This window comes from Taudactylus pleione, unplaced genomic scaffold (assembly GCF_031769625.1).
Source record: "Taudactylus pleione unplaced genomic scaffold, aTauple2 ptg000277l, whole genome shotgun sequence".
NCBI lineage: Eukaryota > Metazoa > Chordata > Amphibia > Anura > Myobatrachidae > Taudactylus > Taudactylus pleione.
Window position 1 is genome coordinate 3,767,764 of NW_028284679.1, and position 27,771 is coordinate 3,795,534.

General features: G+C 49.8%; 1 protein-coding gene across 3 annotated transcripts in view; it reads left to right on the forward strand.

The window, feature by feature from the left end:
- ASXL2 (ASXL transcriptional regulator 2) overlaps positions 1–27,771 on the forward strand; it is a 92,991-nt gene that overhangs the window by 2,912 nt on the left and 62,308 nt on the right. For 2 of the 3 annotated variants that reach the window (XM_088481723.1, XM_088481725.1), the window contains exons 1-3: positions 1,728–1,887; positions 14,934–15,016; positions 19,559–19,667. In XM_088481723.1, the coding sequence (XP_088337849.1) occupies positions 1,795–1,887; positions 14,934–15,016; positions 19,559–19,667 (285 nt within the window). In that variant the 5' untranslated portion in view covers positions 1,728–1,794. Of the gene's footprint in view, positions 1–1,727; positions 1,888–14,933; positions 15,017–19,558; positions 19,668–27,771 lie in introns of those variants that run through there. The other variant, XM_088481724.1, reaches the window with a different exon arrangement.

Sequence of the window (27,771 nt, forward strand, 5' to 3'; positions counted from 1 at the left end):
CGCACGTTAAGGGAAGTGGAAGGTATTGTTTTGCTAGGCGTCTGCATTAATTAGCATATTCTCGCAGTGGGCGGCTGCGTCCCTTGCTGAATCAGGCCCAGAGTAGGATATAGTAAGTAACTGTGTATATTGGTGACACCAGGCTGCACTGCAGGGGGGCAGACTTACAATGTGCAGAGAGATTTACATTTGGGAGGGAGGTGTCCAAACTGACATGTAATTGTAGTGTAATAATAAAGCTGTGCAGTATTTGTGGGCTACATGCAGAAGCAGCCAGTATATAGACATGAATAAATAGGGACGTGTATACAGAAGTAGGGACTGTGCCCGGATATAGACATGAATAGGGACATGTATACAGAAGTAGGGACTGTGCCTGGATATAGACATGAATAGGGACGTGTATACAGAAGTAGGGACTGTGCCCGGATATAGACATGAATATATAGGGACGTGTATACAGAAGTAGGGACTGTGCCCGGATATAGACATGAATAGGGACGTGTATACAGAAGTAGGGACTGTGCCCGGATATAGACATGAATATATAGGGACGTGTATACAGAAGTAGGGACTGTGCCCGGATATAGACATGAATAGGGACGTGTATACAGAAGTAGGGACTGTGCCCGGATATAGACATGAATATATAGGGACGTGTATACAGAAGTAGGGACTGTGCCCGGATATAGACATTAATAGGGACGTGTATACAGAAGTAGGGACTGTGCCTGGATATAGACATGAATAGGGACGTGTATACAGAAGTAGGGACTGTGCCCGGATATAGACATGAATAGGGACATGTATACAGAAGTAGGGACTGTGCCTGGATATAGACATGAATAGGGACGTGTATACAGAAGTAGGGACTGTGCCTGGATATAGACATGAATAGGGACGTGTATACAGAAGTAGGGACTGTGCCCGGATATAGACATGAATAGGGACATGTATACAGAAGTAGGGACTGTGCCTGGATATAGACATGAATAGGGACGTGTATACAGAAGTAGGGACTGTGCCCGGATATAGACATGAATATATAGGGACGTGTATACAGAAGTAGGGACTGTGCCCGGATATAGACATGAATAGGGACGTGTATACAGAAGTAGGGACTGTGCCCGGATATAGACATGAATATATAGGGACGTGTATACAGAAGTAGGGACTGTGCCCGGATATAGACATGAATAGGGACGTGTATACAGAAGTAGGGACTGTGCCCGGATATAGACATGAATAGGGACGTGTATACAGAAGTAGGGACTGTGCCCGGATATAGACATGAATAGGGACGTGTATACAGAAGTAGGGACTGTGCCCGGATATAGACATGAATAGGGACGTGTATACAGAAGTAGGGACTGTGCCTGGATATAGACATGAATAGGGACGTGTATACAGAAGTAGGGACTGTGCCCGGATATAGACATGAATAAATAGGGACGACGTGAATACAGAAGTAGGGACTGTGCCCGGATGTAGACATGAATAAATAGGGAGGTGTATAAAGTAGGGACTATCGAGGACTGTGGTGCGAAACTGCGCATGCGCACTGGTGGTGGTGGTTGTGACGAAGGAGCACAGCGCATGCGCTCTGGTGATGGATGTGAGACGGCGCACGGCGCATGCGCGCTGGGGCCACCTGCAGCCCCGCCCCCCCAGTCTGACAGCCGGTACAGTAATGACCTCACAGCACGTCACATGACCCGCGCCCTCAGTACAGTAACGGCTACAACATGGCGGCGTCGGTGAGCTGAGCGCGGAGACAGCGAGCACCGGCCCCAGATGCCGCACACCATGAGGGACGCTGTCCGGAGGAAGCGGAGGCGGCGGCGGAGGAAGAAGAAGGGCAGGACGTGGGCAGAGGCCGCCAGGACGGTGAGAGAGCTGGCTGTGCACAGGTGTCAGTGACGTGTCCCGGCCCTGCGGAGGGGGCATCCCTGTGTCTGACCGGGGTATGGGGGGTATACAGGGGTAACCGTGTCTGACCGGGGTATGGGGGGTATACAGGGGTAACCGTGTCTGACTGGGGTATGGGGGGTGTACACAGGTATAACAGTGTCTGACCGGGGTATGGGGGGTGTACAGGTGTAACTGTGTCTGACCGGGGTATGGGGGGTGTACACAGGTATAACAGTGTCTGACCGGGGTATGGGGGGTATACAGGGGTAACCGTGTCTGACCGGGGTATGGGGGGTATACAGGGGTAACCGTGTCTGACCGGGGTATGGGGGGTATACAGGGGTAACCGTGTCTGACGTAACTGTGTCTGACTGGGGTATGGGGGGTGTACACAGGTATAACAGTGTCTGACCGGGGTATGGGGGGTATACAGGGGTAACCGTGTCTGACTGGGGTATGGGGGGTGTACACAGGTATAACAGTGTCTGACCGGGGTATGGGGGGTGTACAGGTGTAACTGTGTCTGACCGGGGTATGGGGGGTGTACACAGGTATAACAGTGTCTGACCGGGGTATGGGGGGTATACAGGGGTAACCGTGTCTGACCGGGGTATGGGGGGTATACAGGTATAACAGTGTCTGACCGGGGTATGGGGGGTGTACACAGGTATAACTGTGTCTGACCGGGGTATGGGGGGTGTACACAGGTATAACTGTGTCTGACTGGGGTATGGGGGGTGTACACAGGTATAACAGTGTCTGACCAGGGTATGGGGGGTGTACACAGGTGTAACGGTGTCTGACCGGGGTATGGGGGGTATACAGGTATAACAGTGTCTGACTGGGTAATGGGGGGGGTGTAACTGTGTCTGACCGGGGAATGGGGGGTGTACACAGGTATAACAGTGTCTGACCGGGGAAATGGGGGTGTACACAGGTGTAACCGTGTCTGACCGGGGTATGGGGGGTGTACACAGGTGTAACCGTGTCTGACCAGGGTATGGGGGGTGTACACAGGTATAACAGTGTCTGACCAGGGTATGGGGGGTGTACACAGGTGTAACCGTGTCTGACCGGGGTATGGGGGGTATACAGGTATAACAGTGTCTGACTGGGTAATGGGGGGGGTGTAACTGTGTCTGACCGGGGAATGGGGGGTGTACACAGGTATAACAGTGTCTGACCGGGGAAATGGGGGTGTACACAGGTGTAACCGTGTCTGACCGGGGTATGGGGGGTGTACACAGGTGTAACCGTGTCTGACCAGGGTATGGGGGGTGTACACAGGTATAACAGTGTCTGACCAGGGTATGGGGGGTGTACACAGGTGTAACCGTGTCTGACCGGGGTATGGGGGGTGTACACAGGTATAACAGTGTCTGACCGGGGTATGGGGGGTGTACACAGGTATAACAGTGTCTGACCAGGGTATGGGGGGTGTACACAGGTGTAACCGTGTCTGACCGGGGTATGGGGGTGTACACAGGTATAACAGTGTCTGACTGGGTAATGGGGGGGGTGTAACTGTGTCTGACCGGGGAAATGGGGGTGTACACAGGTGTAACCGTGTCTGACCGGGGTATGGGGGGTGTACACAGGTGTAACCGTGTCTGACCAGGGTATGGGGGGTGTGTAACTGTGTCTGACCGGGGAATGGGGGGTGTACACAGGTATAACAGTGTCTGACCGGGGAAATGGGGGTGTACACAGGTGTAACCGTGTCTGACCGGGGTATGGGGGTGTACACAGGTATAACAGTGTCTGACTGGGTAATGGGGGGGGTGTAACTGTGTCTGACCGGGGAATGGGGGGTGTACACAGGTATAACAGTGTCTGACCGGGGAAATGGGGGTGTACACAGGTGTAACCGTGTCTGACCGGGGTATGGGGGTGTACACAGGTATAACAGTGTCTGACTGGGTAATGGGGGGGGTGTAACTGTGTCTGACCGGGGAATGGGGGGTGTACACAGGTATAACAGTGTCTGACCGGGGAAATGGGGGTGTACACAGGTGTAACCGTGTCTGACCGGGGTATGGGGGGTGTACACAGGTGTAACCGTGTCTGACCAGGGTATGGGGGGTGTGTAACTGTGTCTGACCGGGGAATGGGGGGTGTACACAGGTATAACAGTGTCTGACCGGGGAAATGGGGGTGTACACAGGTGTAACCGTGTCTGACCGGGGTATGGGGGTGTACACAGGTGTAACGGTGTCTGACCAGGGTATGGGGGGTGTACACAGGTGTAACGGTGTCTGACCGGGGAATGGGAGGTGTACACAGGTGTAACTGTGTCTAACCGGGGTATGGGGGGTGTACACTGGTGTAATCGTGTGTGACCGGGGAATGGGGGGTGTACACAGGTGTAATCGTGTGTGACCAGGGAATGGGGGGTGTACACAGGTGTAATCGTGTGTGACCAGGGAATGGGGGGTGTACACAGGTGTTACCGTGTCTGACCGGGGTATGGGGGGTACACAGGTGTAACCGTGTCTGACTGGGGAATGGGGGGTGTAACTGTGTCTGACCGGGGCATGGGGTGTACACAGGTGTAACCGTATCTGACCGGGGTATTGGGGGGGGATACACAGTGTTAACAGTGCCTGACGGGTCATAGGGGAATACAGGGGGGTAAATGCTGTACCTGATGGGGTGTTGAAGCATACACGGATTTAACGCTGTATCTGATGGTGCATGTAGGGGAAACAAAGGGTTAAAGCTGTGTGTTATGGGACATGGAGAGATACCATTGGTTAATGCTGTGTCTGACAGTACATGAGTGGTAAGGGGCCTATCCATTAGCAGATCTTTCTGATAGACAAAAGATTTATCTTTTGAAACTTCCTGGGGCTGCTGTGACAGACTTTTGCGAACGACGAGCGATATTACATGACATCATTCTGGGAGTGGATTTTTTTTTAACGTTTCTATTCATTTTCATAAAAAAAAAAATCATTTGTCATTTACCGCGACAGATATTTCTAATATCTATCAGCGATAAACAATAATTGACCAACATGTTGGAGAGAAAAAAGACCAAATGTGTCGGCCGCGGGAGTGCGCATTTTCATCGTTCAGAGCCTATCCATTAGCAGATTAATTGTTCATCGTTCAAATGTATCTGCTAATGGATAGGCCCCTTACAGAACGTTAACCCTTTGTCTAACAGTGCATTAAGGGATACAATGGTTTAATACTGATTTTGATGAGGGATGAAAATGGTTAACGCTGTGTCTGACGAGGGACATAAGGAGGAATACAAGGAGTTTAAGCTGTTTGGTAAAGCATAGGGGATACAGGAATAATTCTGTGTGGGGTTAATGCTGTATCTGATGGAGCATAGGGGGATGCATAGGGTTAATGGTGTCATCTGGTGGACCGTGTGGCATGAAAATGGTTAATGATGGTAGCTACAGATTGAGGTGGTAGAAATTATAAATATAGAGAGATAAAAGGGTAACATCTGTTTACATGTATGCAAGTGATTGTTTTTATAGTTGAGGAAGGGTTAATGCGTAACTGTGCAAAGTATATAAATGTACCATATACCACTGTGCCTGACAGCTGGGGTGTAAAGGCTTATGAAAGCTAAAGCTGTGTGATAGTGTCTATAGCATAGAAAGGGTTAATGTGCTGTACAGTGCTTGGGAGATGTGTAGTGTTAATGTCTAAGATGATTAAGGTATTCAGAGGGTTAATCTGCTGCCCAGCAGCTGGTTAGGGGGATGCAGAGGGTTACTCTTCTGCCCAGCAGCTGGTTAGGGGGATGCAGAGGGTTACTCTTCTGCCCAGCAGCTGGTTAGGGGGGTGCAGAGGGTTACTCTACTGCCCAGCAGCTGGTTAGGGGGGTGCAGAGGGTTACTCTACTGCCCAGCAGCTGGTTAGGGGGATGCAGAGGGTTACTCTTCTGCCCAGCAGCTGGTTAGGGGGATGCAGAGGGTTACTCTTCTGCCCAGCAGCTGGTTAGGGGGATGCAGAGGGTTACTCTTCTGCCCAGCAGCTGGTTAGGGGGGTGCAGAGGGTTACTCTACTGCCCAGCAGCTGGTTAGGGGGATGCAGAGGGTTACTCTTCTGCCCAGCAGCTGGTTAGGGGGATGTAGAGGGTTACTCTTCTGCCCAGCAGCTGGTTAGGGGGATTCAGAGGGTTACTCTACTGCCCAGCAGCTGGTTAGGGGGATGCAGAGGGTTACTCTTCTGCCCAGCAGCTGGTTAGGGGGGTGCAGAGGGTTACTCTACTGCCCAGCAGCTGGTTAGGGGGGTGCAGAGGGTTACTCTACTGCCCAGCAGCTGGTTAGGGGGATGCAGAGGGTTACTCTACTGCCCAGCAGCTGGTTAGGGGGATGCAGAGGGTTACTCTACTGCCAAGCAGCTGGTTAGGGGGGTGCAGAGGGTTACTCTTCTGCCCAGCAGCTGGTTAGGGGGGTGCAGAGGGTTACTCTACTGCCCAGCAGCTGGTTAGGGGGGTGCAGAGGGTTACTCTACTGCCCAGCAGCTGGTTAGGGGGGTGCAGAGGGTTACTCTTCTGCCCAGCAGCTGGTTAGGGGGGTGCAGAGGGTTACTCTACTGCCCAGCAGCTGGTTAGGGGGGTGCAGAGGGTTACTCTACTGCCCAGCAGCTGGTTAGGGGGGTGCAGAGGGTTACTCTTCTGCCCAGCAGCTGGTTAGGGGGGTGCAGAGGGTTACTCTTCTGCCCAGCAGCTGGTTAGGGGGATGCAGAGGGTTACTTTTCTGCCCAGCAGCTGGTTAGGGGGGTGCAGAGGGTTACTCTACTGCCCAGCAGCTGGTTAGGGGGGTGCAGAGGGTTACTCTACTGCCCAGCAGCTGGTTAGGGGATGCAGTGGGTTACTCTACTGCCCTGCAGCTGGTTAGGGGGATGCAGTGGGTTACTCTACTGCCCAGCAGCTGGTTAGGGGGATGCAGTGGGTTACTCTACTGCCCAGCAGCTGGTTAGGGGATGCAGTGGGTTACTCTACTGCCCTGCAGCTGCTTAGGGGGATGCAGAGGGTTACGCAGCTGGTGGGGTGCAGAGGGAGGTCTCTATTGCTGACATTCGGTGATCGGAAGAAAAGGATTTCAGAGGTTAATTCCTTGTGCAAAAACTCAGGTTGTAGAAGCAGGAAAGGGTTAAGTGTGTTGGGTATGTAGAGGAAAGGGGCCTAATTCCTGTGGTGAGATTCAGGATACATAGCCATATGCTGCTCTGTTACCTAGTGTGTGTGGTATACAGCCTGCAGCTCTGTGGCGCCCCCTAGATGTATTGTGTGTCATTGCACAGAATACTATGTACTGTGTATATAGAATCCTGTATAACACACAGGTACTTGCCACTTTCCGTGCATTGTTGTGTGCCCTGGCTGCCTGGCAGATGCCACGTGGCCATGTTAGGTAATGCTGACTTTAGGCTGTAGGGCCCTCTTCCCTTACCTCACTTATACCATCGTCTCCTCCCCACTATGGCCGCCTCACTGCGTATCTGGGTATAATGACGGCGGATGCAGCGATGTTTGTAAGCCTTGTCCGTGTTTGTACTGTAAGTCGCTTTTTATTTGGTTTGTTAATGATGTTTCTGTACTATGTAAGGTGCTTCGGAGCCCTTGTGTCACCATATAAATAAAGAATAATTATAATACTGGGAGATGTCTTACCTGCTAGACCAAGGGTGGGGAACCTTTTTTCCTGCCGGGGGCCATTTTGATATATATAAAATTATTCGTGGGCCCGGTGCAGGTCACAGAGGGGCAGGGTCACAATCGCTGGTGATTACAGCAATGCCTGGTGCATCCTGAGGATGCTCCGGGGAGCTGTAAGGGCAGCGGTGTGACCGTTTGAGGCGTCCTAAGGACGCTCCAGGGTGCTCTGCTGCAGAGATTCTGGGTGCAGGGGGCCATTCTAGGTACCCTGCTATCCAGGTGAGGCTAGCAGATAAAAGTTCCGCTGGCCAGACTAAATGACTCCAGGGGGCCTTATACGTCCCCAGGCCTGAGGTTCCCCATCCCTGGGCTAGACCCAGCAGTGTGCATAGTCGCCCATAACAAGATAACCGGCTCCTGTAAAGTCTTGCTGTTATTGGTTTATAGACTTGGCATCGGCTATGCTCAGGTTCTGTGTCAGCTTGTTTTCTATATGTATCAGGACATAATTGCTGATCTTCGAGTCCTCACCAGGTCCTAAAATGATTTAAACCATAGCAGAAGCCGTGTGTGAAAAGTACTGTACACCCCTGTCTGCTGTATGATTGTCTTGTACATCACATGAGGCAGGGTGTCCCTCGTCTCCTGAAGCTGGATACACACCATACAATGTGTCCCCCTGACATGGATCGGAACAATATAATGTATACATCGTATAGTGTGTACGCCCCATCCGTCGTTCCCGGCTGTCATTCATTGCTACACGTCCAATGGAACGATTCAATGAGCAGCGCGGTGCGGTTGCATCATGCCGCCATACGGAGACCGCGGTGTAGCGTTACATCTCTCGCTGTATCACACCGCCATATGGTGCGCACCCAGCTTTATAACACTGCTTCAGTATAAGGGCTTTTGTTTATGGCATCTTAATGTGGTTGGGGTCTGGACTTGGATCTGGCGGTTCTGCTGGTGGTCCTGACGCCTAGATTTTGGAGATGATTTTTTAGCTTCATGCAGAGCCCATTTGCCTCCCGGTTACTGTATGACCTTTATGTCCACAAACCTTATTTCCAGTCACTATTTATATAGCACACACATTCTGCAGCACTTTACAGAGAATACTTCATTCGCTCACAACAGTCCCTGCCCCAGTAAGCTTGCACTCTGTTTCCTACCACATGCACACACATACATACTAGGGTTACTTTTTGTCTGTAGCCAATTGACCTACCAGTATGTATTTGCACTGTGGAAGGAAACTGGAGCACCCAGAGGAAGCCCTCTCAAGCATGGAGAGAACATACAAACTCCACACAGTTATGGCCACGGTGGATATCTTACCCAAAACTTCAGGGGTTGTGAGGCAGTAATGCTAAACACAACACCAACTGTGCTGCCCTCCACCACGATTTCTCTTTAGGTGGATCGTGGAACATCTTAAGGGCTCCATTATGGTGTGTTGGGGGAGCATATACGGTGGTAACACTTACCCTACACCACCATTTGCCGATGCCTGGGTATATAGGAGCAGATGGGGTGTATTGGTGCATACACACGGTCAGATTTTTCTTCAGATCTGAACGATAACAATTTAAAAAATCGTTCCATCGTTCATATCTGAAGGAATATCTGACATCTGTCAGATGGACGATGAACGATGCGCGTTCCCGATGGTCAGATAACGATATCTGACATCTGATGTGTTTGCAGTCACACTTGGACGATTCCATTCATTCTTAATGCAGTCACAAATCGTTCAAATCTTTGGTAAAATTGTTCAAATCGTTCATCTGACAGATCTGACCGTGTGTATGCACCATATCGGGAAGGGCTGGGGTTGTGAGCATGTGATGGATGTATGTCTGATCACTGGGGTGGGGTGTGTACGGTATGTGGCCCTCAGCTGTCATCACAGCATCTGTACTATAGCGTAACATCTCTGTTCTTCTTTCAGCGTTCATGTGCAATTGTTTTCTATATGAGCCCTTCAGATAAAGGCAGCAGGAAGCCACAGACTGAGAGTTACATAGTGAGAGCAGCAGGGCCCCCCAGCAGCACAGAGTATATCAGGAGATGAGTGATGTGTCAGTGAGGACAGGGCTGCATGTGACAGGGGCAGTGACATGATGTGAGGAGGGGGGTGGAGGCAGCAGGAAGCCACAGACATTTCATTTATAAATCTATAATCAATGCTTCCTCCACTAAATAACTGTCATATGTCAGTAAATGGCTGTATCTGTGGGATGAGGTTATACTCTGTACATTGGATAGTCATAGATTGCAGTATTCGCTCAGTGATTCCTGGCTGTAAAGTTGGTTATTGATGAGCCTGGGGTCTGTGCTATAGAATGAGCGATAGATTATGTCATGGAGACATTGGACAGATGGGTGGTCTGGGATTAGACAGTATTATTTGGTGTGGATTAGACTCTCCCTGGGGAGAGGCAGATGCTGGGAGGGAGGGGAGTAATACATTACCTATCATGGGGTGCAGACACAGCCCGTTATCTGGGTGAGATCTGCTGCAGGAACAGAGCTTATATATCATTCTCTGTCTATGCAGTTTGAGGGGTTTATCACATAACTGGCCTGATTCTGATTGCACAGCTGGCAATACCGTACAAGTAAAGTGCAGCAGGAGGTGTCTGTATGTAGGATATAGCGCCTCTTGTATACATCTGCAGTGTGAGTGCAGTGTCTGTAGGATATAGCACCTCTTGTATGTATCTGCAATGTGAGTGCAGTGTCTGTAGGATATAGCGCCTCTTGTATGTATCTGCAATGTGAGTGCAGTGTCTGTAGGATATAGCGCCTCTTGTATGTATCTGCAGTGTGAGTGCAGTGTCTGTAGGATATAGCGCCTCTTGTATGTATCTGTAATGTGAGTGCAGTGTCTGTAGGATATAGCACCTCTTGTATGTATCTGCAGTGAGTGCAGTGTCTGGATATAGCGCCTCTTGTATGTATCTGCAATGTGAGTGCAGTGTCTGTAGGATATAGCGCCTCTTGTATGTATCTGCAGTGAGTGCAGTGTCTGTTGGATATAGCGCCTCTTGTATGTATCTGCAATGTGAGTGCAGTGTCTGTAGGATATAGCGCCTCTTGTATGTATCTGCAGTGTGAGTGCAGTGTCTGTAGGATATAGGGCCTCTTGTATGTATCTGCAATGTGAGTGCAGTGTCTGTAGGATATAGCGCATCTTGTATGTATCTGCAGTGAGTGCAGTGTCTGCAGATACATACAAGAGGTGCTATATCCTACAGTGTGAGTGCAGTGTCTGTAGGATATAGCACCTCTTGTATGTATCTGCAGTGAGTGCAGTGTCTGTAATCACCAGTCGCGATGGTCGCCCTCGTCCAGTCTGCATAATCCGAAGCTTACTCAGCACTGCTATCCGAACCCCATGTCAGGAAGTCTGCATCCCATGAAACACTCAGGGCTTGTCACACCTACAAAACTGGGATCATGTAGTCTTCATTCTAACACCCTGCACCTGTCACAGCCCGTGCAGTTCCTCTTTCCTGCCTTGGGTGTCGCTCTCTGCTCTGGTGCTTCTAGCACACACTGGTCTGTATCTCAGAAGTTTGCTGCATCAGCTGAGTGTGCGAGAAGCACCAGAGCAGAGAGCGACACCCCAGGCAGGAAACAGGAACTGCACGGGCTGTGACAGGTGCAGGGTGCTAGAATGAACACTAGGGATGACAACAACGGTTCTGGTCTCCGCCCCAACCCCTCCCCAAATGCCCAGCCTGTCAGTTGTGCTGCAACTAAGGGGGGAATGTGCCGGTCCACGAACATTTGGATTTGTACGTCAACCATCGGGTTTGCGTATAAATCCAAAACCGGCCCCATACAGGGCTCTATTCAGAGGCGGCCGTACGGTCTACGGCCGCCTCGATGTTTGTCTAGTGTGCATGCGCACGAGGGAGCCGGTTATCAGGTTACAAGCAGCGTATTTCTGTCTGACCGTATGTCGTCCCCAGCGGCGGAAGTTTGATGCAGTTGTGACATTAGGGGAGATGTATCAAAGCATGGCGAGAGATAAAGTACCAACCAATCGGCTCCTAACTGTCATTTTTCAAACACAGCCTGTAACATGACAGAAGCTTATTAGTTGCCACTTTATCTCTATCAAAACTTTCAAACATATCCCCCATTGTCACCATCAAATGCGCAGCTTCTGTATTCCTCCCATAGATGTGGCCCCAGCGTCTGTAATAACGGGGGGATGTGCCCGATGTCTGACACTATTATCTTATTCATAACATGTAGGCCTCTTCCCCTGTAATAACCTACTGGGTGTTGCTGAGGGGGTATATAGTACAGAATATGCCCTATATGGGTAACAAGCGTTCCTCTGCAGACTGACGCCATCCAGTCAGCTGCTGTATGCTACACAATGCCCACATCGTCCGTATGGGTGTATCACTGATCGTCCACCCCTGATTATAAGCCTGGTCACCAAGGCGTTATTAGTCTCTCTCTCCGATCTTGTTAGGTAACCGGGGGGGATAGGTGATCAGTCTGACGTCAGAGGAAGCCCTGCGCAATTCCCCCTATACATCCACAACACTTACCCTATTTGTGAACGCCCCATTGGTGCCCAGTTACACCCCCTGAGGCGGAGGTGAGATGCGCCTGAGATGTGTACACATCTGAATTACCAATAATTAAGTATGATTGGCTGCGGAGGATGCGCAGTGTGAAACATCGCAAACACCGTCCATGGACTGTGAGGCTGGCCCCTGTGTCTGAGGCCGGCCCCTGTGTCTAAGCCTTCCCCAGTTATACACCTAGGGCTCCATCTAATCAGTCATCGCTCCCTTAGCACTCACGGGTGGGGGACCGCGGACAGGTAAGTTATGTTATATACTGGGGTTGTATTTGTAAGTATCACTGTGATAGCAAACTAAATATACTGCCACTATTTGCTATCGTTCTTATGTGGAGCCCGTAGCAAGGAAAGTGAGGTCTAACTAAATACCTGCAGCCTAACTGGTCCCTTCCCGCTACCTGTTATCTAGTAATTACCATAATCCGCTTTGTTAGACAGGGCCTCCCTCCTCCCGGGATTCACGCACACTCCCATCCCAAGAACCACAAGCACATAATCCACTAATATCCTCACGCTTTCCCAGAATGCCCCGCTCCCCGTCATGCTGTAAGTAGTTACTGTCCTCTTACCTGGGAGCTAAACGCAACAATCGCGCTTCATTTGGGTAAAAGCCGACGTACACGTGAGAATGATGAATGTACAACAGTGCCTGAGATCAGCTTTCTCTGTTTATGCCCACTGAGCACGGCCGTGATGGGGTGTCTGCTCTGTACAGACAGGGCGAGCAAGGACATTTGGGGGCAGAAGTTATTTTCTCTTATTGTAAATATTTGTGGTATAATAATAATTATGATTTGATTTTATTGTTGGAGAGATGCAGACCTATTGGGATGAATGGGTTTCCCTGGAAGCTATGTCCTGCTCTGGTAGCTGGTGAAAGGCTGCAGGGTGGATGCTTCGGGCTAGCTACAGGAAACTCCAGCAATATGTACATTAAAGTACAGAGGATCTGATGGAAATCTGTCCTGTCTCCTGCACTTGTCACAGAACCAGCAGCTAGTCTGTAAGGGCAGCTTCCACATACAGCTCCGATGTGTCACTTGTCACAGCACCAGTCACTAGTCTGTAAGGGCAGCTTCCACATACACCTCCGATGTGTCACTTGTCACAGCACCAGTCACTAGTCTGTAAGGGCAGCTTCCACATACACCTCCGATGTGTCACTTGTCACAGAACCAGCCACTAGTGTGTAAGGGCAGCTTCCACATACATCTCCGATGTGTCACTTGTCACAGAACCAGCCACTAGTGTGTAAGGGCAGCTTCCACATACACCTCCCATGTGTCAGTGCTCTTACTAACTGCACCGAGTTAGTGACGTGTACCCCAGGTGACAGGTAGTGCACAGAGCACTGGTAACAGCTGGCTCTCCTATGCAGACCAGATTAGTACATACAGATCTGCCCTCCTGACATTTTATTTTCTCTGGCACTATCCCTCCGGGGCACAATACACCAGTGCCAGCAGAAACTCCCCATGTGGGAAGAGTTAGTTATCCTGGAGATATCTGCACTTGGGACCACACAGACAATGGGACATCCGGCACAGAGGGACCTTCTTAGTGCATAGCTGCAGTCTCTGTCTGTGCGGCTGGTTCTGTATTAATCCTCACACAGTATAGCGTTGCTGCGGGTGCTGTGCCACCGTTCTCTGGCAGAGGAGCCAGTTATAAATACAGACCTGTCCCATGCTGATATTTATGTAATGCCCAGGCTCCTGCTGCTATATGTGCCCTTCTCAGGCTGACACCCCTTCCCCATATGTGCTGAGCGAGTAATCTGACCAGGAGATAACACCCTATTCCCCTCTCCTTACCTCTCTTCTCTATTAAATGACTTCTGGGATTATTCTCATTTACAGCTCTCATATGTCATGGCCAAGGGCAGACATTGTGGCTTTATTACACGTGGCACTGTTACATGTGTGGCACCTTTTTGTTACATGGTTGCAGTGCGCCTAGCAGAAGTGATGCTGGAAGGTGTGAAACGCGTCTCCTGTAACGTATAGAGTTGTGGTTGGGTTTCTGACAGGCCGTAGAGTGTTTAGCTGTGATATTGGAGACAGGAGTAGTGGGAGCTGCCAATCGGGGATAATGCTGGGCTTATAGCAAGTCCGCTGTAATTGCTGCCGCATTCTCTGCAACAACATAATAAATAAACCATGTGTACGATCACCGGTACACAGAGCGTGCACACCTCTGCAGCCGGAACGCCTCTATCCATACGCATGGTCACATAGCCACCATCAGTGCGCTCTAGCACCAGTCCTACCCCTCGTGGGAATAGATCCCTCTGAAAACAGCAGCAATTACTCTGCGTTAGCTGCAATTACGTCATCACAATCTCACTATATTTTGCCTGCGTGCAAACTCCCCGTTACCACCCAGCCGCATTAGTAAATGTGACTTAATTCATCGCCAGTGCTTGCATACGCTCTGCTCAGGATCATGCGCAGTGCGAAACTTGTGTATAAACACTGCGTCATCCCCAAAGGGAGCACTGCGACGGCGGCTTCTGTGCATTCACCGGTCATCACCTGGGAGCACGTGTCTGAACTGCAAAGAGACATGTCATGTGGTTCCAGACTCCGTGTCCCTCTACTGTATGTGCCATAATATGGTCTCTTCCCAATAAAAACAGATTTATAAAAAAATAAAAATGGTCTCCCCTGGAGCCTGAAGTCTATCTGCTGTACACGGACACCTGTAACCTGTCACTAACTGGGAGCCTGCAGGTATGACGGTCAGGCGCTAACGCTAATTCTGTCCTCTCCTCCTCAGGTGCTGGAGAAGTACCACAACACACCCATGAGCCATAAAGAGATCCTCCAGGTCATCCAGCGGGAAGGGCTGAAAGAAATCAGGTGAGTCTGACACTAGCTCTGCCCCCCCATCTGACGTGTCACACTGCCTGCTGCTAAGGTGGGCATTTCTCAGTGATAGCTTGGACCCCCAATGTGCCTGCTGTGTACATACTCCTACAGGAGGGCAGATAGCAGCGCAGGCTACTGGGAACCTCTGGCGTTGCCCATTTTAGCCAGTCAGACGCTAGATGTCCTTTTTTCTAGTGCAGGCAACAAAATAAAAGCTATCCTGTGGTTGCTACAGACAACACCGCCATTTTACTGTGCACCATTGTCCATAGATGCATCCTTACCCACTATTTCTGATAAGAAATCCTCGTCCTATATATGTACCCCTTTATTTACCAGCATTCCAGAACAGCCGACATGAGTGTAATAATGTAATGTGAATATAATCTCTGCCGTGGATCTCCCTCTGGCACAGGTCACTGTCAGATAACACACATTATAGGTCTTCAGCAACAGGCCTGGCCAACCTCTGGCTCACAAGTGCTCCAACAGGTCATTTGTTACACATACTTCTCAGCATTTATATTATGTGCTTCACTTTATGGGGATGTAGAAACCCAGGAATTGGGCAAATAGGGTGTCCCAGGATGGTCGACCCTTTACAAGGCTGCAGCGTACTGTATATATGCACTGTGGGCCTGATTCAGAGCCGGACGCTCTGACCAGAGCGCTCGCTCTGAGTCAGGGCCCTCCTACCTCAACTTGGAGCGGCCTCTTGGACGCTCGCATAGCTGTGGGTTACCACCCACAGCTACAGCGAGCGTCCATGATGATGGTCGCGATGGTCAAGACCATCGGGCTTGCAACGAGACCCTGCGGTAGGGTCTCACTGCCGCAAGCCCTGGAGTGATTTTGGCTCTATCAGAGCCAAAATCACTCCCACTGACATCACTAGTGATGTCAGTGGGGCCGGACCCAGACGGTAGGCGTTCCCATGGGAAAGTCTCCGTCTGGCAGGCACGCCCATCAAAGGGGGCGTGCTGTCAATCAACATCGACAGCATGCCCCCTTTGGTGCGAGACCCCGAGCGACGGCTACCCCGTCGCTCGCCGGGTATCGCGCATGCGCTCGCGAGCGGGTCTGAATGAGACCCTGTGTGTAATACAAAACATTCCCAACAAGGGAACTTGTCAGTATAAATGATATTCATTAGTGTGTGGCCCCTGTCTGATGCTGCGTTTATGTGAGTGTATACCAGATACATCGCTTCCTATGTACACTTCCTACAGTAAACCCCGCTAATGCCACTGATGGCTATGCCAGCACATCCTATAAAGTGTGCCAGCTGTACCCCCTGCACAGGCAACGCTGCTCGGAAAGCAGTTACTGCCTACTCTGTGCCACGCTGCCAGCTCTCCTCCTAAAACCAGTGTACGGGCTGCTGGCACGCTACAGACGGGTGAGTGGGAAGTGCAGTTTATCAATATTTTTAAATGTAATATAGAAATATTAAATATGGTCAACTAACATGGCGATGGAAATGGTAACGTGGCATAAGTCGCTCCACACTCTCCCTATCTATCCTGTGCCGCTGAGCGGGTGTTGGTGCCAGGAAGTGACGGCTGTGACAGACTGGGGCAGGTTTCCTGTGATGTCTCTAATCGCAGACATCATTCTTATCTCATCACTAAGCGATATAGGGAGAACATTGTTCCTGCAGTAACAGTATAAGAATATACAATGACGTTCATTTCTATATCTATGGCACAATGGGGCTTTACGGCCCAATCGTCTAATATTTCCCTAACTATATTTATGTTGGCCCAGCATTAAGCAGGTGTGATAACCTGCGGGTATGATGTATGTAACCCTGCCCTTCCAGACCACCTGTATATGTGCAGGGAATATTTGTGACCCAGCACTAAGCAGGTGTGATAACCTGTGGGTATGATGTATGTAACCCGGCCCTCCCAGACCACCTTTATATGGGAACATTTATGTGGCATTCCCTCCCTCGTATAAAGGGTGTGGTACAAAAATGTCCACATTCGGAAATGTTGACACCAGAATGTCGATAAATCTGGTTTTAAAATTCACAATCTCAAAACTGACCTAGGGGTATATTTACTAAAGTGCACAAATGTAACTCATGTAAAGTTCCTTTATAACACCAAACTCTATACATAAAACAATTCAATGCAGATAGCCAGCTACCACACAGACTGCTCAATTTAAATAATACTGTATATGTTAGTTCAGCGCTATAGCTCATATAGGATTCTTCTCACACCAAACACAAGACGATGCTGGAACACTTCTATTGTACAGCCATGGCCAAAAGTCATGACACAAGTATTGGTTTTCACAGTCTGCTGCTTCAGTTTTCAGGATGTCAATTTGCATATACTCCAGAATGTCAAGAAGAGTGATCACATGAATTGCAATTAATTGCAAAGTCCCTCTTTGCCATGACAATGAACCTAATCCCAAAAACATCTCCACTGCATTTCAGCCCTGCCACAAAAGGACCAGCTGACGACATGTCAGTGATTCTCTAGTTAACACAGGTGAGAGTGTTGACGTCGAGGACGAGGCTGGAGATCACTCTGTCATGCCGTTTGAGTTAGAATAACAGACTGGAAGCTATAAAAGGAGGGTGGAGCTTGAAATCATTGTTCTTCCTCTGTTAAGCATGGTTACCTGCAATGAAACATGTGCAGTCATCATTGCTTTGCACAAAGGGCTTCTCAGGCAAGGATATTGCTGCTAGTAAGATTGAACCTAAATCAACCATTTATCGGATCATAAAGAACTTCAAGGAGAGCGGTTCAATAGTTGTGAAGAAGGCTTCAGGGTTCACAAGAACGTCCAGCAAGTGCCACCATCTCCTAAAGCTGATACAGCTGCAGGATCGGGGCGCCACCAGTGCAGAGCTTGCTCAGGAATGGCAGCAGGCAGGTGTGAGAGCATCTTCACGCACAGTGAGGCGAAAACATTTGGAGGATGGCGTGGTGTCATGAAGGGCAGAAAGTAGCAACTTCTCTCCAGGAAAAACATCAGGGACAGACTGATATTCTGCAGAAGGTACAAGGGTTTGGACTGGGGTAAAGTTATCCCCTTTCAGATTGTTTGGGGCATCTGGACAAATGCTAGTCTAGAGAAGGAAAGGTGAGCGCTACCATCAGTCTTGTGTCATGCCAACAGTAACACATCCTGAGACCATTCATGTGTGGGGTTACTTCTCAGCCAAGGGAGTGGGATCACTCACAATTTTGCCTAAGAACGCAGCCATGAATAAAGAATGGTACCAAAACATCCTCCAAGAGCAACTTCTCCCAACCATCCAAGAACAGTTTGGTGATGAACAATGCCTTTTCCAGCATGATGGAGCACCTTGCCATAAGGCAAAAGTGATAACTAAGTGGCTTGGGAAACAAAACAACAAAATTTTGGGTCCATGGCCAGGAAACTCCTCAGACCTTAATCCCATTGAGAACTTGTGGTCCATGCTGAAGAGACGGGCGGACAAACTAAACCCCACAAATTCTGACAATACTTGTGTCATTCTCAAAACTTTTGGCCATGGCTGTAGTTATGTCTCTTATTGAGCTAATGTTCCATTCAATGGGGGATCTCTATCCAACATAAAGTATAATTCCACCAAAAAAATACATGTAATGCGTATATTCAACAGAAATGCTGCAGGGAAAAAGATTAAATTAAAATTGTCTTTATTAAAAATATCCATAAAATTTCTCATACTCCAGAGTGGTCCTCCTATTATTCACAATATATATAGCGGTAACCAGCACAAAGGAGCTCACCGGACCTGTAGGAAAGCACATTGCGCGTCTCCTAGAGGTGAGATCCCGGGAAGTGACTGCAGTGCGTCTCCTAGGGGTGACATCCCGGGTAGTGACTGCAGAGCGTCTCCTAGAGGTGAGATCCCGGGTAGTGACTGCAGAGCGTCTCCTAGGGGTGACATCCCGGGTAGTGACTGCAGAGCGTCTCCTAGAGGTGAGATCCCGGGTAGTGACTGCAGCGCACCTGCTTGGTCTCACATCCGCTCCGGCTCTCTCGGCATACACACCGTGCCGCTGGCTTACTCTTCCCGCTCCTTAGTGAATACAGGATCGCTCTGTTAGTGACCAAATCAGCTTGGACCATAGCAACCAATCAGATTCCACTTATTTACCTAACACCCTCTAGATAATAGATATAATCTGATTGGTTGCTATGGGCAACTTCTCCACTGCTTACCCCCTAATGTCAACATTGTGAATGTCATCCGTTGTATAGATTTCCATATACCGATCAATTGAGCCCAACCCCAAAATTATCTGACATCATAAACATTTACCCGTACAGGTCTTTCCTCTGCCCCCACTAAGCCATTACACCAATATGGCTGCACCAGTATGGACCCTCTTGTGTCACTCTCCTATTTCCCTCTATAGTGTAAGTCTGTGAGCAGTACATAATCATTTCCTATAGTTACTGGTCACCGCGGCGGCTGCTGTGTTAGAATGGCGGCGGCTGCTGTGTTAGAATGGCGGCGGCTGCGTTATAATGGCTTCTGTGTTTGCTTTCCAGCGGCACCTCCCCCCTGGCCTGCTTGAATGCCATGCTCCACACCAACTCCAGAGGGGAGGAGGGCATGTTCTACAAGGTCCCGGGCAGGATGGGGGTCTACACACTGAAGGTAAGGTGGCTGTTACATGTTGTTTTATTGTACTTAGCTGTTCATTTAGTCAGGCTGGAGTATTATGTCATTATTGTAGCTGTGATTTCCTGGCCTACAGCCAGTCTTTGTTTTGTGCCATGACTAGACACTTGTAGAGGTCCTAGTAAGGGGCGGGCCCGCCAGTGTAGTGGGCCTAGTGACGAACACTCCAGTGTAGAGGGCCCAGTGAGGGGGCGGGCCCGCCTGTGTAGAGGGCCCAGTGAGGGGGCGGGCCCGCCTGTGTAGAGGGCCCAGTGAGGGGGCGGGCCCGCCTGTGTAGAGGGCCCAGTGAGGGGGCGGGCCCGCCTGTGTAGAGGGCCCAGTGAGGGGGCGGGCCCGCCTGTGTAGAGGGCCCAGTGAGGGGGCGGGCCCGCCTGTGTAGAGGGCCTAATCACTGATCTATTCCAATTATGTAACTGACAAACAGTGCTTCATCTGTTTGTTTATAAACACATACACACATACATATTTATTTCTACTTCAGGTTCCTTAGGGTCCACAGGTGACCTTGGGGTATTGGTGGATGACGTAGGCATTGGGCACCATGCAGTTAATTTCTTTCCCCCCAGGATGCACTGCTCCTCCTTACGCCGCCTCCCAGCCAGGCAATTACTCAGTTTAGTGTGGTGCCCCGGCCGGAGAGGTTGGGGAGCACCGGGTGCTTTGCAGGGTGGTGGTAGGGCTGCAGGGGGGGGGGGGGGGCGGTAGATGAGTTACAGATACTGCGCGCGGTATCCATGGAACCGCTGCAGGGCAGCCCGTTAGCGCCAGGTAGGGGACGCCCGGTGCCGGCAGCAGTGGTGCTCTGCCCTCCATACCGTGGCGTCCACTAGGCCACCAGGGACATATAAACCGCCGGGCTCTGGAGGAGGTAGGGCCCGGCGTCCCCGGCGGTTCTCAGCCTGGCCGGGGAAGATGGCACGCCTGCACAGCAGCCGGCCCCTCCCCCCCACTCAGTGTGCCCTTGCTCTGCTCTCAGGCCATGCTGTAGTGGACTCCTCCTACAGGCACCACCCCCCAGCAAGCGTTCGGGGGCCATTTTCTGACTCCCAGGCAGTGGTGAGTAGCTGGTGTCCTGTGTCCCTCTACATACACTGATTCCCGGATCTGGTATGTAGGTGCAGCCTTCATTAACCCTTTGGTTTTGAAGTTGATTTGTAGCACTTTTAACCCTTTCAGTCTTCAGTGACTTTAAGGTTGATGTAAAGTGCCAGGTAGTGCGGAGTTTTTCTCCTGCATTGTTTGTGACTGTTTGCTAGCATCTGAGTGTGTCTGCTTTACTTTCTACTAAAAATAAAGTATATTGCTGTACACTGTTTTTCTGTCCAGCGGTGAGGATAATACCCGGGTGCCTATCCCCGCCTTGCAGTCTTGTGTACGTTGTGCTGCTGGCATTGGGGAGACTGATGTGCTGCGTGAGGGTTTATGCGGTAGGTGTTATGTCCCTGCAGGTCCCTCTTCAGTCCTAGGGACTGCGCAATAACCCCGTGGGCGTGCTTTGCTCAGGCACTGCAGACGCTTATGGTTCGCATGACAGTGTCCCCTTTAATCCCCCAAGTGGGGTCTTCACAGCATCCGCTGGTTCTGGCTCCTATGCCACAATTCCAGTTGGCACCGCAGGTGCTTAATGTACCAAAGGGGTCTCAGGTCAACCTGTCTGCGGGCTCTGACCCTGATTCACTATCTAGGACCCCTAGGGTGCTGACAAAAAGGCCGTCTGTGTCTCCTCGCCATCCCTATGTGGATGACAGGTCGTCCGAGGACATTGGGGTGCATCCAGAGTCTGACTCTGAACTATCTCCAAGGGATGAGCAGCACAAGTCCAGTGTTTACATTCCGGGCCTGGTCCGAGCAGTAAAAGAGGTGTTGGTCATTGAGGAGGAGGAAGATGCCCCTCAGGCTGTTTAAATCTAAACACCCCTTGTTTAAGAGGGTTAAAACTTCTACAGCCATTTTCCCTCTGTCAGATCAGCTAGTGGATCATCTGGAGGAGGCGTGGAAGGCTTCGGCGAGGCGGTTCCAGCCGCAAAAGTGTCAGGTTAATACATACCCCTTTCCTGAGGAGTACTTCAAGAAATGGGCTTCACCTCCTGTAGTGGACTCCCATGTAACACGCTTAGTCAGAAGTGCGACCTTAGCTATGTCTTCCATTGCGTCCTTAAAGGACTCAACTGACCGGAAGGTGGAAACTGCCTAAAGTCCATTTACTTCTTGTCGGGAGCAGTGGCCAGACCGTCTATGGCTATCTCTAGGGTAGCTAGGGCCGTGGAATCCTGGGCAGATCTGTTGGAGGAGTCCCTGTCTCCTGATGCTTTAGAGGACCAATTGTCCCTGGTGGGCAAGATACGTGACTCGGCTACCTATATGAATGAGGCAGCTCTGGATGTCGGCTTGTTATCCTCAAGAGTGTCAGCCGCGGCTGTCACAGCATGCAGGTCCTTATGGCTCCGTTCCTGGAGGGTGGATGCAGACTCTTAGAAGGGACTGGAAGTTTTACCCTACAACGGGAAAGTATTGTTTGGCCCAGATCTAGACAAGATCGTGGACACTTTAGCAGCAGCCAAGTCGGCTCGTCTGCCATCAGCCTTGGTCCCCTCTGGTTCCCAAACTCCATACTTTCGGCCCAACAGAGCGCAGACTAGGCTTAAGTCAGTCGCTTCCCAAGCAGACGGCTGTCAGGAAGACTGGCAGACCCAAAAAGCAAATTTGGAGTACAAGGCGTCCAGCCTCTAAACCGGACGACAAGTCCACAGCAGGACGGGATGGGCCTCCATTTGGGGGACCCCACAGTGGGAGGCCGACTTCTTCAGTTTGTTCAGTACTGGCATCAAACCACAACAGATGCCTGGGTAAGAGAGATGGTCTCTCGGGGTTATGCCCTCTCGTTTCGCAGCCAGCCCCCTCACCAATTCTTCCACTCTGAAGTCTCCAACAAGGACAAAGCTTTATTCATACAGGAGGCGGTATGTTCCCTGCGCAAGGCAGGAGTGATTGTCCCAGCGTTTCCGGATGGAGACGCTACGTACTATCATACTGGCTTTGGAACCGGGGGATTTCATGGTATCCCTGGACATCCGGGATGCCTATCTGCATATCCCGATTGCGGCTTCGCATCAACGGTTTCTCAGGTTTGCTGTGCAACAGCAACACTTCCAGTTCCAGGCGTTACCCTTTGGCCGCTCCTTGGGTATTTACAAAAATTATGGCAGTAATGGCGTCCCATCTGCGGCTGCAGGGGATCCGCCTATTACCATATCTGGACGATCTGTTGCTCCTGGCAGGATCTCCAGAGGTACTTCTCCATCACCTCCAGATGACCATCTCTGTGCTTCAGTCGCTTGGATGGGTCATAAATTGGGAGAAGTCTTCTCTAACTCTGTCGCAGAGGATGCTGCATCTAGGAGCTCTATTGGACTCACAGCAGCAAAGGATCTTCCTGACATCAGACAAGATCTCGGTGCTGCAGACGCGGGTACGCAGATGTCTCGACAGTCGCTGGGTCTCTGTGCATGCAGCAATGCAATTGCTGGGGTCGATGGTGTCAACACTCGACATGGTGGAATATGCACAATTTCATTTGAGGCCTCTACAGACATTGATCCTTGCCCGTTGGGACAGATCACCTCGGAAATTGAAGGCACAGACCATGGTACTCTCCCCGGAAGTCAGGTTGTCTCTGGCTTGGTGGCTGCAAACTCAGCATCTCACTCAGGGCCGCCCCTTTTGGATACCGGACTGGGCCCTACTGACAATGGATGTCAGTCTGCGGGGTTGGGGCGCAGTGTCAGGTCCCCACTCCTTTCAGGGTCGGTGGACGCTAGAGGAAACCGTCCTTCCAATCAATACATTGGAACTAAGGGCAGTCTTCCTGGCTCTCACAAGAGCAAGACACATCCTACAAGGAAGTCCTGTGCAGGTGCAGTCAGACAACGCCACGATGGTGGCGTTACATCAACCACCAGGGAGGGACTCTAAGTCAGGCGGCCATCCTGAAATGGGCAGACTGCCATCTTCCGGCCATATCGGCAGTGTTCATACCCAGGGTCCTCAATTGGGAGGCGGACTTCCTCAGCCGTCACGACATGCATCCAGGGGAGTGGTCTTTTCACTAGGAGGTGTTTCAACTCCTGGTGGACAGATGGGGTTTTCCGGACGTGGACCTAATGGCCTCCCGACACAATTACAAGCTACCAATGTACGGATCGAGGACAAGAGACGCAGGCGCTCTGCTAGTCGATGCTCTGTCGGTCAGGTGGACCTTTCGGTTCGCGTAGCTTTTTTTTTCCTCCAGTGTCCCATCTTCCTCGTGTATTCAGAAAGTTCAAGCAGGAAGGAGGCAGGCTCCTGCTGGTGGCTCCAGCGTGGCCACGGAGGCACTGGTACTCAGACCTTCAGAGTCTGTCAATAGACACTCCCTGGTTGTTACCTCAACGTCAGGACCTGTTGTCACAGGGTCCCTGCCTTCACCCGGATCTGGGTCGCTTGGCTTTGACGGCATGGCTCTTGAGTCATCCCTCTTAAGGTCAAAGGGCTTCTCTGGTGCGTTGGATAACACCTTGATGAGTGCACGGAAGCCAGCCTCTGCCAGGATTTACCACAGAGTGTGGCACTCCTACTTTCAGTGGTGCACCCCTAAAGGGTATGATCCTCAGACGTTTAGGATTTCCAGGATACTGGCTTTCCTCCAGGCAGGCCTGGACCTAGGACTCCGACTGGCTTCACTGAAGGTACAAGTCTCGGCCCTGTCTGTGTGGTTTCAGAGACGGATTGTGACTCTGCAGGATGTGCGCACCTTTTTACAAGGTGTGCTGCGGATTCAGCCACCCTTTGTGCCTCCGGTGCAGCCTTGGAATTTGGTGGTTTATCTTTCAAGTCTTGCAGGGCCCGCCTTTTGAACCACTGGAATCGGTGGATTTGAAATGGCTTACTTTTAAGACCGTCTTCCTTCTGGCCATTGCTTCGGCTAGATGATTGTCAGATTTAGGGGCACTTTCGTGTAGCTCTCCATATCTGGTGTTCCACCAGGACAGGGCAGTACTTCGTACTCGCCCTGGTTTCCTTCCTAAGGTGGTGACAAGTTTCCACATTAATGAGGAAATAGTGGTTTCGGCTTTTCTTGGGCCGGGTCTTTCAGCAGGTGAGGCCTCTTTGGATGTGTTGCGAGCCCTCAGAATTTATGTGGACCGTTCTCTGTCATATAGAAAGTCAGACTCTCTTTGTTTTTTTTGGGGTTCCATAAAAGGTGTTGGCCTTCCACGAAGCAGACTTTGGCACGATGGCTTTGTCTGACTATTTCGGAGGCCTACTCTAGGGAGGGCCTACCAGCTCTGCCTTCTGTATCTGCTCATTCTACGAGGTTTGTGGGCAGCTCGGCGTGGTGCCTCGGCTGTACAGCTTTGTAAGGCGGCCTCTCAGGATGCTTCCTTTGGACGGTGGTTCTCCTTTCTGTACAGGAGCGTATCCCCCCTTAAGGGGAACTGCTTTGGGACATCCCCCAAGGTCATCTGTGGACCCTAAGGAACCTGAAGTAGAAAAGAGGAGATATGGTAAGAACTTACCTTTTTGTTATCTCCCTTTCTACAAGGTCCTTAGGGTCCACAGGGCACCCACCCTTACGCCCTGTACGGTAGCTATGGTGTTGTCTGGTCTACAGTCTGTCTCCTTTCTAGTGAGAATGTGATTCTTGTATGTTCCAGACTTCCTTCTCTCACAGTACTCTCCTTCGGCCTCTGGCTTACTACTAAACTGAGTGATGCCCTGGCTAGGAGGCGGGGTATGGAGGAGGACCAGTGCATCCTGGGAGGAAAGAAATTAACTGCATGGTGCCCGATGCCTACATCATCCACCTGTACTCCAAGGTCACCTGTGGACCCTAAGGACCTCGTAGAAAGGGAGATAACAAAGGTAAGTTCTTACCATATTTCCTCTTTTTTAAATCTTTTGATTAAGTGCAAAAATATATAGAAAATTACAGCAAATATAAGCAGCAAAAGGCATCATAAATTACTATAGCAAAAGAGAAACAATCATCATAATTCCATGAGAAATACATAGAATAACAAAATATACTGTAGTAATAATAAGTCAACAACACCAATATGAGAGTCCTATATAATAAGTACATAAAGGAAAAGTGAGTAGGGGAAAGAAAAAGAGGGGGGGGGGTAATGGGAGACTTTGTAACGAGTTAGAAATAAACACTAACCCCAGAGTGCTGTGGGATACACAAAGAGAATGCAATCAAGTAGCTCTACCAATATGAAATGGAAACTGATACGAGTTACACAATACTCCTCCGAAAATATTACATTCACAAGGGGCGGCGGATGCAAATTTATTAGGCTAAGAGAAATTGCAATATACAGTAGGTACCAGGAGGTGGCGATGAGACTCCACAAACGCACTGCACTTCTACCCACTCCAGTCTCTACAGCCGGAATAATGCAGTGTTGTAAGCAGCAAGGACTTAACTGTGTCTTAGAAAGGGGGAACAGAAGAAGTCTAAGTGCATAGAGTTACCTTTATGGCAATCGTAACAATTATGGTCAATAAAGGGATAATCAGAGCTCCACTCACCCCAAGATCCCACTATGAAAAATTAGCACAAAGCAGAGCCGCTGGGTACACATACGTGTGATAATCAGAGCTCCACTCACCCCAAGATCCCACTATGAAAAATTAGCACAAAGCAGAGCCGCTGGGTACACATACGTGTGATAATCAGAGCTCCACTCACCCCAAGATCCCACTATGAAAAATTAGCACAAAGCAGAGCCGCTGGGTACACATACGTGTGTGTGTGTGTGTGTATACATACACTTGCTGTAACCCTACTATGAAAAGTTACACATACATGGACGCGCACACACACACATACACACACATACAGACATACACACACATAGACATACACACACATAGACATACACACACATACAGACATACACACACATACAGACATACACACACATACAGACATACACACACATACAGACATACACACACATACAGACATACACACACATACAGACATACACACACATACAGACATACACACACATACAGACATACACACACATACAGACATACACACACATACAGACATACACACACATACAGACATACACACACATACAGACATACACACACATACAGACATACACACACATACAGACATACACACACATACAGACATACACACACATACAGACATACACACACATACAGACATACACACACATACAGACATACACACACATACAGACATACACACACATACAGACATACACACACATACAGACATACACACACATACAGACATACACACACATACAGACATACACACACAGACAGACATACACACACAGACATACACACACAGACAGACATACACACACAGACAGACATACACACACAGACAGACATACACACACAGACAGACATACACACACAGACAGACATACACACACAGACAGACATACACACACAGACATACATACACACACAGACATACACACACACACACATACACACACACACATACACACACATCCACACACAGATATACATATACACACATACATATACACATATACACACACACACACACACACACACACACACACACACACACACTCTCCAGAATTTCAAGATTAATTTTTCCAATGTTTCATTCACAAATGTACTTTTTCTCTCCTTCTCCTTTTGTCTTATCCTTGATAGGAATACCAGGCTCATAAACCACACAAAGGGGAAGAGACAAAAAGCCTCTAGTAGTGAAAGTACCGTTTTAACTTCAATAAAAATCCATAACATAAAACAGCTTAATTGCAGGAGATGCATGTAACAGATCCTGTTTCCTAAACTCAAAGGAGACATATGTTACCTTCAGAATCGGGTGCTTGCCCGTATTGTCATGTGTCCTCTGTAGCTTATACTGTCTGGTAATGCACAAAGATAAAGATATTCTGGTGTAAATTCCGTTCCTTTCTCATGCACATCACAGGTGTAAGGGTTCCGTTTGTATGGGAAGAGTTCCTACTAGCGGACTTTGTATCCTGGTCACCCAACATTAACACCTCCT